General features: G+C 40.1%; 1 protein-coding gene across 1 annotated transcript in view; it reads left to right on the top strand.

Annotated features, from left to right (window-relative positions):
- The window catches only part of LOC128045466 (sterol carrier protein 2), a 110188-nt gene that overhangs the window by 81845 nt on the left and 11142 nt on the right, over window positions 1–17201 (top strand). Inside the window, exons 12-14 of the mRNA XM_052637961.1 lie at window positions 383–536; window positions 8484–8586; window positions 16281–16410. Of these exons, the coding sequence (XP_052493921.1) occupies window positions 383–536; window positions 8484–8586; window positions 16281–16410 (387 nt within the window). The remainder of the gene's footprint in view (window positions 1–382; window positions 537–8483; window positions 8587–16280; window positions 16411–17201) is intronic.

Below are 17201 nucleotides of genomic sequence, written 5' to 3'. Positions count from 1 at the left end.
CCAGGCTTTTAAGAGAAGTTATTACTTAGGTAATCATGGTCTTGGCTGAATAAATTGGGTTACTTAAAAGTCACACTTAAATGTTAGCCGTTCCTTTGCTTGAGAAAACTGATTGGGGCTTGGGGCTTCCCTGGTGGGTTAGACGGTAAAGAATCCGCCTGCAATGCGGAAGACCTGGGTTTGATCCCTGGGTAGGGAAGATCCCCTGGAGAAGGGAACAGCTACCCATTCCAGTATTCTGGCCTGTAGAATTCCATGGACAGAGCAGCTTGGCAGGCTACAGTCCATGGGATCGCAAAGAGTCCGAGGCGACTAAGGGACTTGCGCTTTCTTTCGCTTTGTAAACCAAGGGAATCTGACTGTTCTGTGTTCGATTTGTTAGGTCTGGCTCAGTGCACTGAACTCTGCTGGCAGCTGAGAGGGGAAGCCGGAAAGAGGCAAGTTCCTGGTGCAAAGGTTGCTCTGCAGCATAATATAGGCATCGGAGGAGCTGTCGTTGTTACGCTGTACAAGATGGGCTTTCCTGAAGCTGCCAGGTAAGTGGCGATCTGGATTTAGTTTGACAATGAACCCTTCTGACTTTTCGCAACTGTTACGTTGTACATGTTTAAAAAAAGTCCCAATTTTATTGTGTTAGTACTTAAAGAGACCAAGTATCTCATTACCTTGCTTTAATAACTTGGCTTTAAAATGTTAAAGCTGGTAATTAACTTTCAACCTTAACCAGCCTTAGGAAAATTGTGTTCAAAAAGGAGGCAGCATAGTGAAAAAAGAATGCTAAACCAGAAGCCAGAGCTAGCTGGGAATATTTTTAACAGCTTTACTGGGACGTAGTTCACATGGCACAAATTCACCATTTTACTTGTACGTTCAGTGGTTTTTAGTATGTCATAGAATTGTGCATTCTTTACGACAGTTAGCTTTAGAACATTTTTAATACCCCCAAAGAAGAGGAATCACGTACCCATTAGTAGTCATTCCCTGTCCTCACTTTTTGCAGGCTCTGGCAACCACTAATCTATATTCTGTCTCTAAGGTTTTGCCTATTCTGGACATTTTATAGAAATGAAATCATAAAATATGTGGCCTTTTGTGATTGCTGCTTTCATTTAGCATCATGTTTCAGGGTTCATCCATGTTATAAAAAGGAATGTAATACTTCATTCCTTTTAATGGCTGAATAATATTCCATTATAAGGGTTCTGATTTGTTATTGTCTGTTTTTTTATTTTAGCTATCTTAGTGGATATGAAGTCATATCTCACTGTTTTTTTTTTTAATTTTAAAATCTTTAATTCTTACATGCGTTCCCAAACATGAACCCCCCTCCCATCTCCCTCCCCATCACTGTTGTTTTGATTTGCATTCCCTTAACGGATACTGATGTTGAGCATCTTGTCATGTGCTCATTGGCCATTTGTATATCTTGGGAGAAATACCTATTCAGATATTTTGGCTGTTTTAAAATTGGGTTGTCTTTTTGTTATTGAGTTGTAATAGTTCTTCAACAACCACTTTTTAAGGGCCTGATATGAGCACTGAGACTAAAATAGGTGCTTTGTCTGCACATCTTTGTTTAATCCTCCTAAAAGGCGCACATGGTAGGTTTTGTACTTTGTTTGTAAGTGACAAAATTGATGGTCAAAGTTAAAATAATTTAGCTAAAGAGTCTTAAGTGGTAGCAGTCAAGACTCTAACCTTCATCTATCTGAGTACAAAGTTCCTGGTTTTTCGCTATTTTGTGCTTCTGATCTTTGACGTTGTTGAAACAGGGCCTGTGTTCCAGACCTTAGAATGAAAATTTCAGGGAGCATAGAAGGAATTCGTATACTAAACAGTCTTCAGAGTCCCTTCTAACATTTTATATACTAGATTTCTTCCAGAAAACTTATGTATAAACCAAGTAAAAAAATATAGCCAGACTTCAGTTTCTACTAAAAAATCTTTGAATATTAAGATGTCATGAGGAGCATCCTTTCGTAAGATGAGTAATCTCTTTTCTGAGTTTGTGTAAGTTCAGCTTCCCTAAAGCAGGGCACATATCAAATAAATTGTAAGATATGAAGAATTTTCAGAAAACATTGTTATAACTTTATATATTAATTTTTTTCCTAATCTGGATGGAAAGTTGCTTAATCATTATTAATTTGATGAACTTTCAACACAAGCAGGATAATTATCTGTGACTTGTTGGAACTAGTCTGGACTCTGCCTCAATCAAGTGTCAAGGTACTTTGTATGTACACTGAAAAGTGTTCATTATTATTTTATCACATACAATTAGGAAGACGCGGCAAGCTTGCAGAAGGGCACAGTGATGATTATGAGTAAAGGCTGAAAAATTAGACTATTAATAAAATGAAATTGGCTTGTGGAGGATTTTAAGCCACTCATTCAGACTTTTGACTGAGAAGATAGTGTACCATAGATAACTCTGCTCTCAATGGAACAGAAAAAAATTAGAATTTAGCTAAGGGAGAATTCAGTATAATTCAGTTCCATTCAGTCATGATTTACTGAATACCTATTGTGTGCCAAGAATTGGGGATATAAATAAGATTTTTTTAAAAGCTGTGGTATCTAATTCCTGAGAAGCTGACATTTAGTAGGGTTTCATAGAAAGAGAGTTTTCTGGCCTGGATCTTGAAGGGTAAAATGGAGTTTGCTAAGACAGGGGTATTCCAGACACAGGGAGTGGCAAGGGCAAATGGATGGAAATATGAAGTAGCCTAGGGCTTCCCAGGTGGCGCCAGTGATAAAGAACCCCCCTGCCAATGCAAGAGATATAAGAGACAAAGGTTCTGTCCCTGGGTCTGGAAGATCTCCTAGAGGAGGGCACGGCAACCCACTCCAGTATATATACCTGGAGAATCCCATGGACAGAGGAGCCTGGCAGGCTACAGTCCATAACGTCGCAAAGTTGGACATGACGGAAGCGATTTCTCACGCATGCAGGCATGCGTGAGGTAGCCTGCCAGGGTCTGAGAGCTGTGTGCATTTCAGCTTTGGCGGGAGCGTACCTCCACTCATTGTGATGTTAATATGACTCCTCTAGTAGGTTCACTTTTCAGCCTGTTAGACTTTCCAAGGGGTTCCCAGGTGGTGCAGTGGTAAAGAATCCATCTGCCAATGCAGGAGACACAGGAGACTTGGGTTCAATCACTGGATCGGGAAGATCCCCTGAGGAAGGGAATGGCAATCCATTCCAGTATTCTTGCCTGGAAAATCCCATGGACAGAGGAGCTAGGTGGGCTACAGTCCATGGGGTTGCAAAGAGTTGGACATGACTGAGTGCACACACACAGGCTTTCCAAAACCATCTTTGACCTTCCGTCTTAGCTGGTTACTTTTCCTTGTACCTTGTTGAAAAAACAGAAGCTATTAGACCCAGACTCCCTCATCATCCATCTCAAGGCTTACTGACCTGTCTAGAATTCAGTTCAGTTCAGTTCAGTCTCTCAGTTGAGTTCTACTCTCTGCTACCTCATGGACTATATGTAGCATGCCAGGCTTCCCTGTCCATCACCAACTCCCGGGGCTTGCTCAGACTCATGTCCATTGAGTTGGTGATGCCATTCAACCATCTTATCCTCTGTTGTCCCCTTCTCTTCCTGCCTTCAGTCTTTCCCAGCATCAGGGTCTTTTCAAATGAGTCAGTTCTTCGAGTCAGGTGGTCAAAGTATTGGAGCTTCAGCATCAGTCCTTCCAATGAATATTCAGGACTGATTTCCTTTGCAATTGACTGGTTGAATCTCTTTGCAGTCCAAGGGACTCTCAAGAGTGTTCTCCAACACCACAGTTCAAAAGCATCATTCCTCAGCACTCAGCTTTCTTTATAGTCCAACTCTCACATCCATACATGACTACTGGAAAAGCCATGGCTTTGACTAGAGGGACCTTTGTTGGCAAAGTAGTGTCTCTGCTTTTTAATATGCTGTCTAGGTTGGTCATAGCTTTTCTTCCAAGGAGTAAGTGTCTTTTAATTTCATGGCTGCAGTCACCATCTGCAGTGATTTGGGAGCCCGAGAAAATAAAGTCTCTCACTGTCTCCATTGTTTCCCCATCTATTTGCCATGAAGTGATGGGACTGGATGCCATGATCTTCGTTTTTTGAATGTTGAGTTTTAAGCCAGCTTTTCATTCTCCTTACACTTTTATCAAGAGGCTCTTTAGTTCTTCTCTGCTTTCTGACATCTTAATTCCAGCTTGTGCTTCCTCCAGCCTGGCATTTCTCATGATGTACTCTGCATATAAGTTAAATAAGCAGGGTGACAATATACAGCCTTGATGTACTCCTTTCCTAATTTGCAACCAGTCTAGTGTTCCATGTCTGGTTCTAACTGTTGCCTTTTGACCTGCATATCTAGAATTACACCCATCTGATCTCTTCTGTGAGTCCCATCTTTCACAGGCCACTAGATCTCATCCCCCTTCACCGTCTCAAGACTTCTCTCCTCTCTTCCCCTGGTTCATCACCATCATCAGGCTAACATGCTGTGCTATGTTCATCTAAAAGCAAAAGCCAGTCTTCCTTAATGCCACCCTCCCCCTCCAGAGACCACTCCATTTCACTCTTCCCCTAAAAGTAATGTCTCAAAAGAGCCACAGCGTCTGTATTTCCCTCTCCTATTCACTCTTTAATTTACCATTTTCTGACTTCTGTCTTCCAGCACTCACTTAAAATTGATTTTGTCAAAGTCACCCGAAAAGTCATGTTGCCAATCCAGTGGGAGTTTGCCCTTTGACATAGTTTCCTCCTGCTTCCCTCCTCCCTCCCTCCGGAATTCTTTCTCACCTCTTACACCTGCTCTTCTGCTTTTCCTCTTGCCTCACTGGCTGCTGCTTCCTCTTCTCTCCCAGACTTGTAAATAATCAAGTCCTAGTCTTCTTTCTCTATAATGCCCTTAAGATGAGCTTGTTTGTTCACATGGATTTAAATGCCTTCATTATGCTAATGATTACCTACTTTATCTCAGCTTAGACCTATTCTGGCACCAGACTCTCATACCCAGCTGCCTTCTTGTCTCACATACTGACTGTGCTTGAGATGGAACTTTGATCCCCTTTATTCCCACTACATTCTTCCTTTTGTCAATAAATGGCACTACCATCCCCCCAGTTATTCAGGCCAAACACTTAAATCATCCTTGGTCTTTCCCCTCCCCTTTAGATCTCCCTCATTCCCAGCAGCAAGGCCTTTGAAAATCTATTTTGAATCCATTTCCTTCTCTTCGTCTCCTCTGGCAGACTGCTTCCACTGTAGTCCAGACCACCACCACTTCCTATCTGGACCTCTTCAGCAGCCTCATAACTCTCTCCCCACCTAAGTTCTTGCATCCCAGCCTGGCCACTGCACACTGTTGTAAGAATAATCACAACTATTTCACTTTCCTGTTGAATCATCTCAGCCGGTTCCCGAATTCCCTGCTTTGGCCTGCATGGTCTGGTCCCTGCCCAGTTCTGCCCCCACTTACTGGACTCTAGTGACTGGTCCTGTTTTACTTTCTTTTAACATAACAAACTCTTTTTTCTCTTTCAGAAGCTTTGCAGTTTCCTCTTTGAATGGCTAGCTCTTTTTCTTTATTTTATTGGGTCTTAGCTTAAATTCATTTGGTCAGAGACATCATTCCTTGACTGCTTTACCTAAAGTAGGTTTCTCTTTTTGTTTGCTTTCTAATATTTTCAATTATTTTTGTGTGTTTATTTCTTTTCATCCTGGAAAAATATAAACTCAGAGAGGACTGGGACTGGGTCTGGCTTGTTTGCCTTTATATTCCCAGTGCCTTGAAGAAGGCTTGGCATGTGGCAAGCAGTCATTAAACATGTATGACATGACAGAAAGAAGGGAAGAGGAGGGAGAAATGGATGGGATGAGTGGGGAGAGAGAAAGAGAGAAGGAAGGAGAGAGGATAGAGAAATAAGAGAAAGGCTTTGCTTACTGAGAAGCTGTTACACTCTTGACTCCTTCAAGTATGTATTTCTTGTGTTTACTGTCCCAGCCCCACCACAACCAGCATGCTTGTGTTATTTCAGAGGAGTTAAAACCCTAAGGTGCCCTCATCTTCCACAGGTCTTTGAGTTTACTTCGGCGTCTAACACTTGAGGCTCTGCAGCCTCTAATAGTTGTGGCTGTCATTTTTTAACCATGGGCCACGATCTCTGCTACGTACCTTCTGCACAGGATTCCATTTAATTCTGCAAAGTCATTGGCACTGACCGCCTTCTTGCCTGGCTCCCCACAAGACTGTGTACAGAGATGATGTAGCTCACTCAGCATCATATGGCTACCGAATGGAGGAGCCTTGGGATTCTAACCCAGGCCTTTGTACCTGTAGGGACTATGTTCCTTCTGCCATATCAGGAAATTGATCTGTAGTTGTTCCCTAAGTAACAAACAACCAATAGGCAGATGTTAAATTCATGTGTTATAGCTAAAAAATAAATTTTCAGTCCAGCCTCTGCTTACTCCATTTATACCCTGTTTAATCACCATCGTCTCTTGCCTGGGGGACTGTAGCTTCTAAATTGGTCTCCCTGCCTCCCCACTTGCCCTCTTATAGTCTATTTTCCAGGTGGCAGTCAGATTTATTTTTTTAGACATGTAAATTGGATTGTGCTACTCTCCAGGTTATACCCTACAGTTCTTCTCATGGTGCTTAAAATAAAACCCGCACTCTGAACTATGACATATAAAGCCCCTTGTTATCTTGCCCTGTGTGTTCCTGTGACCTTAGATCCTTCTTATACATGCTTTAACTGCCAAGCTAGTTTTTGTATCCCATTCTTTACACTGAAAACGCAGAACTGACTTTCCTGCCTAAATCTTTACATCAGTCCAGTTCAGTTCAGCTGCTCAGTCGTGTCTGACTCTTTGTGACCCCACGAATCACAGCACGCCAGGCCTCCTTATCCATCACCAACTCCTGGAGTTCACTCAGACTCATGTCCATTGATTCGGTGATGCCATCCAGCCATCTCATCCTCTGTCATCCCCTTCTCCTCCTGCCCCCAATCCCTCCCAGCATCAGGATATTTTCCAATGGGTCAGCTCTTCGCATGAGGTGGCCAAAGTATTGGAGTTTCAGCTTTAGCATCAGTCCTTCCAATGAACATCCAGGACTGATCTCCTTTAGAATGGACCAGTTAGATCTCCTTGAAGTCCAAGAGACTCTTAAGAGTCTTCTCCAACACCATAGTTCAAAAGCATCAATTCTTCGGTGCTCAGCTTTCTTCACAGTCCAACTCTCACATCCATACATGACCACAGGAAAAACCATAGCCTTGACTAGACGGACCTTTGTTGGCAAAGTAATGTCTCTGCTTTTCAATATGCTATCTAGGTTGGTCATAACTTTCCTTCCAAGGAGTAAGCATCTTTTAATTTCATGGCTACAGTCACCATCTGCAGTGATTTTGGAGCCCCAAAAAATAAAGTCTGACACTAATTCCACTGTTTCCCCATCTATTTCCCATGATGTGATGGGACCAGATGCCATGATCTTCGTTTTCTGAATGGCAGCTTTAAGCCAACTTTTTCACTCTCCTCTTTCACTTTCATCAAAAGGCTTTTTAGTTCCTCTTCACTTTCTGCCATAAGAGTGGTGTCATCTGCATATCTGAGGTTATTGATATTTCTCCCGGCAATCTTGATTCCAGCTTGTGCTTCTTCCAGCCCAGCATTTCTCATGATGTACTCTGCATAGAATTTAAATAAGCAGGGTGACAATATACAGCCTTGATGTACTCCTTTTCCCATTTGGAACCAGTCTGTTGTTCCATGTCCAGTTCTAACTGTTGCTTCCGGACCTGCATATAGGTTTCTCAAGAGGCAGGTCAGGTGGTCTGGTATTCCCATCTCTTTCAGAATTTTCCACAGTTGATTGTGATCCACACAGTCAAAGGCTTTGGCATAGTCAATAAAGCAGAAATAGATGTTTTTCTGGAACTCTCTTGCTTTTTCCATGATCCAGTGGATGTTGGCAATTTGGTCTCTGGTTCTTCTGCCTTTTCTTTACATGGCGGGCTCATTTACAAAATTTAAGACCTAATTTAAATATCGCCTCCCCAGAGAGGACTATCTGACTAGGCTTTCTAAAAGAAGCCACCCGACACACATAAGTATACTTTCATTATATCCTCTTAACTTGCCTCATTTTCTTCATAGTAACCATATTCTTTATTTTTTGCGTGTTCATTGTTTCCCCCACTGGCATAAAAGCTTCATGAGGATAGGTTCATTGGTTTACGACTTTTTCCAGGACAGTGCCTACCACCTGGCGAGCAATCAGTATTTGTTGAAAAATGAGAAGAAAAGGTTAATTGTTTTATTCACCTAAAAACAATTTCCTTTGGGTGAAAGTCCCAACATCTCTGTTAGAGTTTTTGAAAATTACTACATTTATACAGTATTTACTATATAAATGTTGAAAAAAAACCCTAGTACCTATGTGGCTCCATGGATTGAAATCAGTTATTTTCTTTAGTTCTTTTAGAACTCATCAAATTGAGGCTGCTCCAACCAGCTCTGCAGTTGATGGATTTAAGGCAAACCTTGTCTTTAAGGAGATTGAGAAGAAGCTTGAAGATGTAAGTACAGTTTATGTAAAATACTACCAGGAGGACCCTGGGCTAGTGGAAGTGGATACAGATTTCGGGTGTTGCCATGAAGTGGTATAAGTTGAAAATTTATATCATATTGTCAAGTATTGAGTGCATCTTAGATTTCTCAGTGTTCATTATGGCTTCCTTGTAATTCTGGTAAAAGTGCATTCAGAGATATGTAAATCTCCAGATTTGAGTTATGTAAAAGGATTAAAATCTGTTTTGGTCTAATTTCCTTCTGGATTAAAAAGATCTTACTTAGAATCATTCAAGAGAATAATATTTAAAGAGCCTTAAAAGCATCTAATATTAAAAGTCCTTTTAAAAAGAATTTTTTTGCGTTTGAGTTTTTCAGAGTTTTCAAATCTGTTTTTCTTGTTGTAAAAATGAGCTCATCAAGAGAATTATACAGAAACATACAAATAAGAAAAATTTTTAATCTCCTGAAATGCCGTTACTGAGAGCTCCCTAAAGTGTTAACGGTAGTTGATATTCTTTCAGACATCTCTCTTTGTATATGAATATACAGTTTTACACAACTAGGATCATACAGTACATTTTGAATTTTTAAATTTATTATATGCGGACCTATGTTTATGTACAGTAATTAGTTCTTGATAGATAATCATACTAAAGCAACCTAATTGTAACTCTTTCTCCAAAAAGAGAGTTTTCCCTTAGGTAAAATTAGACGTTTACTTCATTGTTTCATGAAAGACATCTTGGAATTTCATAATTGATTTTAATTTTACACATCTATGAAACTGACCAGTGGGCTGAAATAAAAAGATTCAAAATATTTAAGGTGTGCAGTTCACTCATATTAGAGGCACAGTATGAAAACAAAAACTCCCTTATTGTAACACAAAGGTTTTCTTAACATCTTAAGGTGATTGTGCTGTGGGTGTGATTGCACTAAATAGCTAATGTGACTGAAATGTCTTGACAAAATACCCTGCATTTCTAGAATTTTCGTAACAATCATCAGTCTTCTTGTGGTAGAGAGGGCCAGGGTTGACTGTTTCCAGCAGGCAGGCACTGGCCCAGCTGCTTGCAGACCTATTCTGCCACCATCTTGCAAGGATACACCTGCATTGGTCTACCTGTTGTTTTATAACCAGCTTCTTATTTGTTGATAGGGTGTTCCCTACCCATAAATATAAACCCTTGCCATCAGTTTTAATGACCCCATAGTATATGTTTGACTATAAATATCATAATCTATTTAACTAGCCTCTTATGATGAACATCAGGTTGTATTTAAATCTCGCAAAAAATAAAGGTATAATAAATTTCCTTTTGCACTCATCTTTAGGTACTTAATGCCATGATACTTATTGTCAGACTATCCACCAAAAAGAGGGTACTAATTTACAGACTCAATGATAGTTCATGAGATTGACTGTTTTTTCTTCACCCTATTTCCAGTGCTTTGTTGACTGGTTTTTTAAAAAACCTTTCCCAAGAGTAGAAAAGTATATCTGCTTATTGTTTTTGAAATTTCTTTCATTACAGGTATCCACTAAAATGAAGTTGAACTTGCTAAGGCCTGAAAAAAGTTTTTCTTACTGACATCAATATTTGCCTGCAGAGTAGCCCATAGGATAGTTAACTTCTGCCAGGTTGTCCCATTTTTTAACATTATTCTGTCCAAAAAAGAGTTTAGAGAGTATCTGACATGGCTGTATGTCAGCCATTGAACACTTCATTATTGGGATTAACAAAACAGTGGTGTTTGTATTTCACAGTATTCTTTTGACTTTGCACATGTTTGCCTCTTGCTCCCATTTTAATTCTTCTCCCTCTGTAACCTCTCTTGTGTGGACCTTGTTCCCTTATTTTTTCTCTCCTTCTCATGATTGTCAGTTTTCTAAATGTTTGCCACGCCAGAAAATGAAAGTATTGGAATCTTTTGTCAATTCATGCATTTTCTTCATTAGGAGAAAAGAAATCTGGCAAGAGATTTTATTTCCACTTTTGTCCTTGTTGCTGCTGCTAAGTCACTTCAGTCGTGTCCGACTCTGTGTGACCCCAGCAGCCCACCACGCTCCCCCTTCCCTGGGATTTTCCAGGCAAGAACACTGGAGTGGGTTGCCATTTCCTTCTCCAGTGCATGAAAGTGAAAAGTGAAAGTGAAGTCACTCAGTCGTGTTCGACTTAGCGACCCCATGGACTGCAGCCCACCAGGCTCCTCCGTCCATAGGATTTTCCAGGCAAGAGTACTGGAGTGGGGTGCCATCCCCTTCCCAGTTGTCTTTGTTAGCAGTACCCTATTGCCCTTCTTTGAATTCTGTCTTAATTTTTTGTTCCTATTCAGTTTACCGCAGGACCTATTCCTTGATCTTTTGCTACTCAAAAAGAATTACTTTTCTTCAAGTATGGAGGCACTTAGAACTATTTGTGATCTCCAGCTTCGCAAGAGATGTGTAGTTTCTTTACCCTTTTAACTCTCTCTCTGCCCATTTCCTTACCCTCTCTCACTCCCTTTTCAATTGAAAATGTCTTATTGGCTAAAGGATTTGATTTTATAAGAGGATCAGTTGGTTCTCAAAAGTAACAGCAGATGCGAAGTTAATCTACATCTGTCTTAAAGAAGTGGGAGGAGTTTCTAAGTATTCGGGTAGTTTCTAAACATTTGCTGTGTTTTCCTGCTCTAACTTGGCATCTGCCATAACTATTCCTGAGGCACTGTGCAAGCAGATGTCATAGACGCAGCTGTTTGTTCATGGGCCGTTGGCTCCAGAGGAGGCCTGGCTCTTTGGGTTGCCCAGACACCAGCATTACTAATCTACTTTTCTAGGTTACCTCCGTAGAACCTTGAAGGATAAAAGATTTTAAGGAATGTGGAAAATGACTTTGAACTTTCTTTTGATTTATGCATGGTGACAGAAACTACTTTTATAGGCTAAAGTTTGAAAGTATTGATGTAACCAACTTTGCCGTATGGTATGAACAAATGGAAAGAGCATTGAATTTGAAGTTAAGCCGACCTGAATTTGAGTTCTGGTTTTATTACTTACTTGTCATATGTCACCTCCCCTCAGGGAACATTAGAGTTTAGTGGCAAGACAGACATAGAAAAAATTTCCTAGGGAAAAAAAGAAAACGGCTTTGACAAGAAACATGCGTGTGGGTTATGTGCAAAGGGCTATCAGAGGGTCCAGCAGAGACAGAAAAGCCTTTCCAGAGGAGTTAGCATGTGAACTGAGGACCTGAAGTGGTGAAGTTGGGCAGGAATGGAGAGAAGGAAGAGGCGAGTGAATTCAGACAGGGCATAAGTAAGAGCACAGAAGCACATGTGTTCATGGCATTCAAAATGGTCAGAACAAAAAAGCCCTGAGGAGGATGAAAAAGAGGCTGAAGGTAAGAGCATTACCTTCTGGTTATGAAGACTCTGGAATGATATATAAAGACAGTCGTTATCCTGTGGGCTGTGGGGAGCTGTCTAAATTCAAATCTGAAAGTGATTTTTCTGTTAGTGTTAGGTGGGTTTGTATTAGGTGGCTTAATTGGCGGCAGGATAGAGAATAGTCTAAAGGGTTCTTAACCGTTTAGAACCCTAGTTGTTGTTTCTGCCTAATGAGCTAATATTAATACCTGTCCAGTTACTTACAGGGTTTTATGAAAATAATGTATATAAAAAGCACTAAAAAAAAAAAAAAAAAGCGCTTGAAAACTTTATAGCCGCCCAAAGATTGTTATTGTTGTTAATAATTTTTCCTAGAGTTAGCCTAAAAATAATTTGAGATCTTTTAAGGGAACCAAAATAAGAGAATTTCTCTCCTTCACTTTAAAAAAAAATCTGACAGTCATTTTGGTTTCTTGATTTAACTAGAAAATGTTGATAGTTGGTCTCAGGACACTCACATGTAAGATTTGCCTCCATGGAGGTTGAAATAAGTAGGCCTAGACTCAATAATTTTAGAATAGCTTCTTTGGAATCCTAAGACCCATGGTTGATTCCAGATAGGTTCAGGTTTATTATCTGTGTACAGGAAAAAGCTTGACACACCCACTAGAATGACTAAATAAAAAAGACAGACAAAAGTGCTGATAAGGATATGGAGAAATTGGAACCTTCATTTGTTGCTAGTAGGATGTAACATGGTACAGCCGCTTTAGAAAACAGTTTGATAGTTTCTCAAAAAGTTACACGTCACCCTAAAATAACATAAATTTTAATTTCTAAATGTAAACCTAAGAGGAATTAGAGCCTATCTATGTCCATGTAAAAAGTTGGACACAAATGTCCATAGCAGTATTACTGATAATAGTTAAAAAGGGGAAACAGCTGTCAATTGATGAATGGCTAAACAAAATGTTGCTGCCTGCATACAATGGAATGTTACTTGGTCGTGAAAAAGAATTAATTTCTGATACATGTTACAGCATGGATGAACCTTAAAAGCACTATGATAAGTGAAAGAAGCCAGTCACAAAAGATCATGTATTGTATAATTCTGTTTGTATGAAACATCCAGAATAAGCAAATTCACCAGGACAGAAGGTAGCTAAGTGGTTGGCAGGGGTTGGTGGAAAGAGAGAATGATGAGATAGAGGGTGACTGCTAATGGGTGTTGGCTTCTTTAGGGGGTGATGAGAATGTTTCAAAGTTAGATACTGGTGTTGGTTGCACAACTTTGAATATACTAAAATACCACTAAACTATATACTTTAACAGGATAAATTTTATGGTATATAAATTATATCTCAGTGAATTTGTTATAAAAAACAAGGCACAGCAAGAACTTAGGTCAGTATCTCTGCCTACATAGAAACAGAGGTGAGTATCTCATAATATTATTTGAATATTTCAGGTAGTTAGTACAGTGCCTGAGCATAGTAAACACTGAAATCTTTGTTAGAAGAACAAATATTATGTTCTTCTAACCAAAAGAAAGAATCTTGGATATAAATTATTGCAGGGATGTAAGGCTAAAAAGAAGTGGGAAGTAAAAGCTATTAGAAATTGTATGAAGACTCAAAAGGTTGCTGCTGCTGCTGCTGCTAAGTTGCTTCAGTCGTGTCCGACTCTGTGCAACCCCATAGACGGCAGCCCACCAGGCTCCCCTGTCCCTTGGATTCTCCAGGCAAGAACACTGGAGTGGGTTGCCATTTCCTTCTCCAATGCATGAAAGTAAAAAGTGAAAATGAAGTCGCTCAGTCGTGTCCGACTCCTAGCGACCCCATGGACTGCAGCCTACCAGGCTCCTCCCACTCAAAAGGTAGTCAATTGTATAAATATATTTTCTATATGTTTGCAATAATGCAGTAAAAATATAATGAAAAATATATTACTAACAAGAGCAATATAAAATAACTAAGAATAAACTTAGCAAAAAATGTACAAAAGCTTATATGTGGGGGGAAATGACAGAATATTGCCAAGGGACATCAAGGAAAACTTGAAGATAGAACATATTCATGAATGGGAGGACTTAATATTATAAGGTAAATATTCTCCATCAAACAGATCCATGTATTTTATGTAACCCTGTTTAAATCCAACAGCATTTGGGGGCAAAAAAACTAAATGATTATAATGTACATCTAGAAGAAAAAAAAGGTTCAAACAAATCCAAGAATAGTGAAGAATATTTGGAAGATTATGGAAATTTTGAGATTCCCTGTAGCTCAGATGATAAAGAATCCTCCTGCAATGCAGGAGACCCAGGTTTGATCCTTGGGTCAGGAAGATCCTCTGGAGAAGGAAATGGCAACCCACTGGAGTATTCTGGCCTGGAGAATCCCAGGGACAGAGGAGCCTGGTGGGCTGCAGTTCATTGGGTTGCAAAGAATCAGACACGACTGAGTGACTAACACACACACATGGAAATTTTCTATATTAAAGACTAAAGTCGATTTATAAAGCTATAATACTGGCACAGAAATAGCAGACAGATCATAGAGTGAAATAATGGGAAAAAATACTAACATTTATTGAGCAGTTACTCTGTGTTTTGTGGGTATTTAAGTACTGTACAACTTTATGAGGATAGTTGCTATTATTAACTCTGTTTCACAGAAAAGAAAACAGATTGAGAGAGGTTTATTAACTTGCTCAGGATTATATAAGTACATGGCAGAGCAAGAATTCAAACTTATGCTGTTTCAAATTCATTATTATTAATTAGCAAAGTTCGATTCTTAGAGTTTAACTTTATATAAATGAGTTTATATAAAAATACTTAGATACAAGAATGCTATTTACAGCATTGTTTTAAGAGCCAGAAGTTAGGACTAACCTAAATATCAAGCAACAGCTGTGCTGTGCTGAGTCGCTCAGTCGTGTCCGATTCTTTGCGACCCCGTGGACTGTAGCCCACCAGGCTCCTCTGTCCATGGGGATTCTCCAGGCAAGAATACTAGAGTGGGTTGTCATGTCCTCCTCCAGGGACCTTTCAAACCCAGGGATCGAACCCAGGTCTCCCGCATTGCAGGTGGTTTCTTTACCAGGGAAGCCCATGGGTACTGGAGTGGGTAGCCTATCCCTTCTCCAAGGGATCTTCCCAACCCAGGAACTGAACCAGGGTCTCCTGCATTGCAGGCGGATTCTTAACCAGCTAGCCACCAGGGAAGCCCATCAAGCAACAGAGAGTAAAGTATAGTGAACTTCTACAGTTAAAGACTATGTATAGTCATTTAAAATTATGTAGAAGAATTCTTAATGACACAGTAGTAAGGATAGATATATTAAACTGAAAGGTGGATTACAAAACAGTATAGTCTACACTGTGATCCCATTTAAAAATATATATGCAGAGAAAAAAAGATAGAGGGGATTTATAGCAAAATGTTATTTTCTTAAGTGGTGATGAAATTGTAAATGATTTCTATTTTCTTTTTCTTTATCGATATTTTCTATTTTTCTGCAGTATGATATATTTAATTGCAATGAAGTTATTGTGTCTATGTGCTTTTTCAGGGGGAGGTATGTGAGTTATTCACCCTGCCAACCGGCTTAGGGTGTCCTCTGTACTCCGCTTCATCATAGAGATCATAGTGTGTTATCATTTCCCTTCTAACTCTATAGAGCCTGAAACAAAGTTTGGGGACAGTCATGGTTTCAGTCAATCAGTATTTCAGTAAGAAAAGGGGAAACAGAGTGGGAATGAAGGGAAGAGGGAAGGAGAAAGAAAACCACCCTACAGAGATACGGATCTGAGGTTATTTTTTCAGCCTCATTCCCCAAGATCCAAAAGTAGGTGGTGGATGGGATATTACTCGTATGATTCTTTATACTAATCCAGAAAATGAGTTGAACCACTTATCTTTAAATTCTGATTGTGGAATACCAAACATATATGTGAAGGACTTTACCTGCTAGAAAAAAAGAGGGGATAGGGTTCCTGTGTTTTGAGAGGCCAGAGTGAATCTTCCAGAAATTATTGAGGCAAATGAAGCCTATTTCAATAGAAAGTGCTGCTGTGCCACTCACTCCCCATTTCCCCTTGTCCTTCCACTGGTTGTATCCAGAAAGCCATTTTCATCAGAAGATCTGGCAGATGAGGGAGTTGCTGCCTGGTTACCTTTCGGATTTTCTGGGTGAAAGATCCTAAGGGAGCTTGGGGACTGCCTGCTGCCCAGCAGCTCATGTCATATATCTGCTTAAACATTTAATTTGGGGGCAAAGCCAGAGGAATGAACTTCATATAACTCTGTGTTGTTTTTCTTTCCAGGAAGGAGAGCAGTTTGTGAAGAAAATCGGTGGTATTTTTGCCTTTAAGGTAAAGGATGGCCCTGGGGGTAAAGAAGCCACCTGGGTGGTGGACGTGAAGAACGGCAAAGGATCAGTGCTCCCTAACTCAGGTCAGTGCAGTGATGACCTCGTTGATAAAGCACTGACAAGTTCACAGAGGAAAATGGGGGCCTGCTTTGGTGTCCCCAAAGGGCTGGCTTTAGAGTTATAGAACCTTGTCAAGGACTGGGGAATCTTTGGGACTAGGAATATGTCCTAGCTGTTTCCTCCCAAAGATTGAGAGGCTCCATCACTGTTGCTAGCATTAGGCTTTGGAATTAGACAAGCTTGGGTTTAGAGTCCTGATCCTGCCACTCACAGATTCTGGCCTTAAATTATTTCACTTCTCCGAGCTTTGTGCTTTTTTTTTTCATTTGTAAATGGAAATAATAAATGGTTCCTATTTCATAGGATTCGTGTGGGGATTAAGAGAATTGTCTACTGATTAACCTGTGAAGCACATGGGTCAGTGTATGGCTACATGTCCTCAAAAGACCTGTCTATACTCACTGTCTCCACTTCCTGTCATCTCAGTGTTTCTTGAACCTACTTTGGTCAGCCTTTGTCAGCTCTTCGTTATTCTAAAACTGTTCTTGTCAGGGTTACAAGTAACCACCATACTGTTAACTTCAGTGGTTAGTTCCCAGTTATGATCATATTACTCTTCTAGGCTTTCTTCCTACCTATTGGGCGTTCCTTCTTGGCCTCTCCCTGTTTTTTCCTTATCTCTAAGTGTATAAATGTTGGTGTGCTCTAAGGCTCAGTTCTATCTACATTCACTGCCTGGGGCTCTCATCTAATCTCATGCTTTTCAAACCATCTCTACAAGGATGAGTCCCAGATATCTTACTGGTGGGCTACA

The sequence above is a fragment of the Budorcas taxicolor genome, chromosome 3 (genome assembly GCF_023091745.1).
Source record: "Budorcas taxicolor isolate Tak-1 chromosome 3, Takin1.1, whole genome shotgun sequence".
In the NCBI taxonomy this organism is placed as follows: Eukaryota; Metazoa; Chordata; class Mammalia; order Artiodactyla; family Bovidae; genus Budorcas; species Budorcas taxicolor.
Note: the sequence above shows the minus strand (reverse complement) of the source record. Positions and strands in the feature narration are given on the sequence as shown.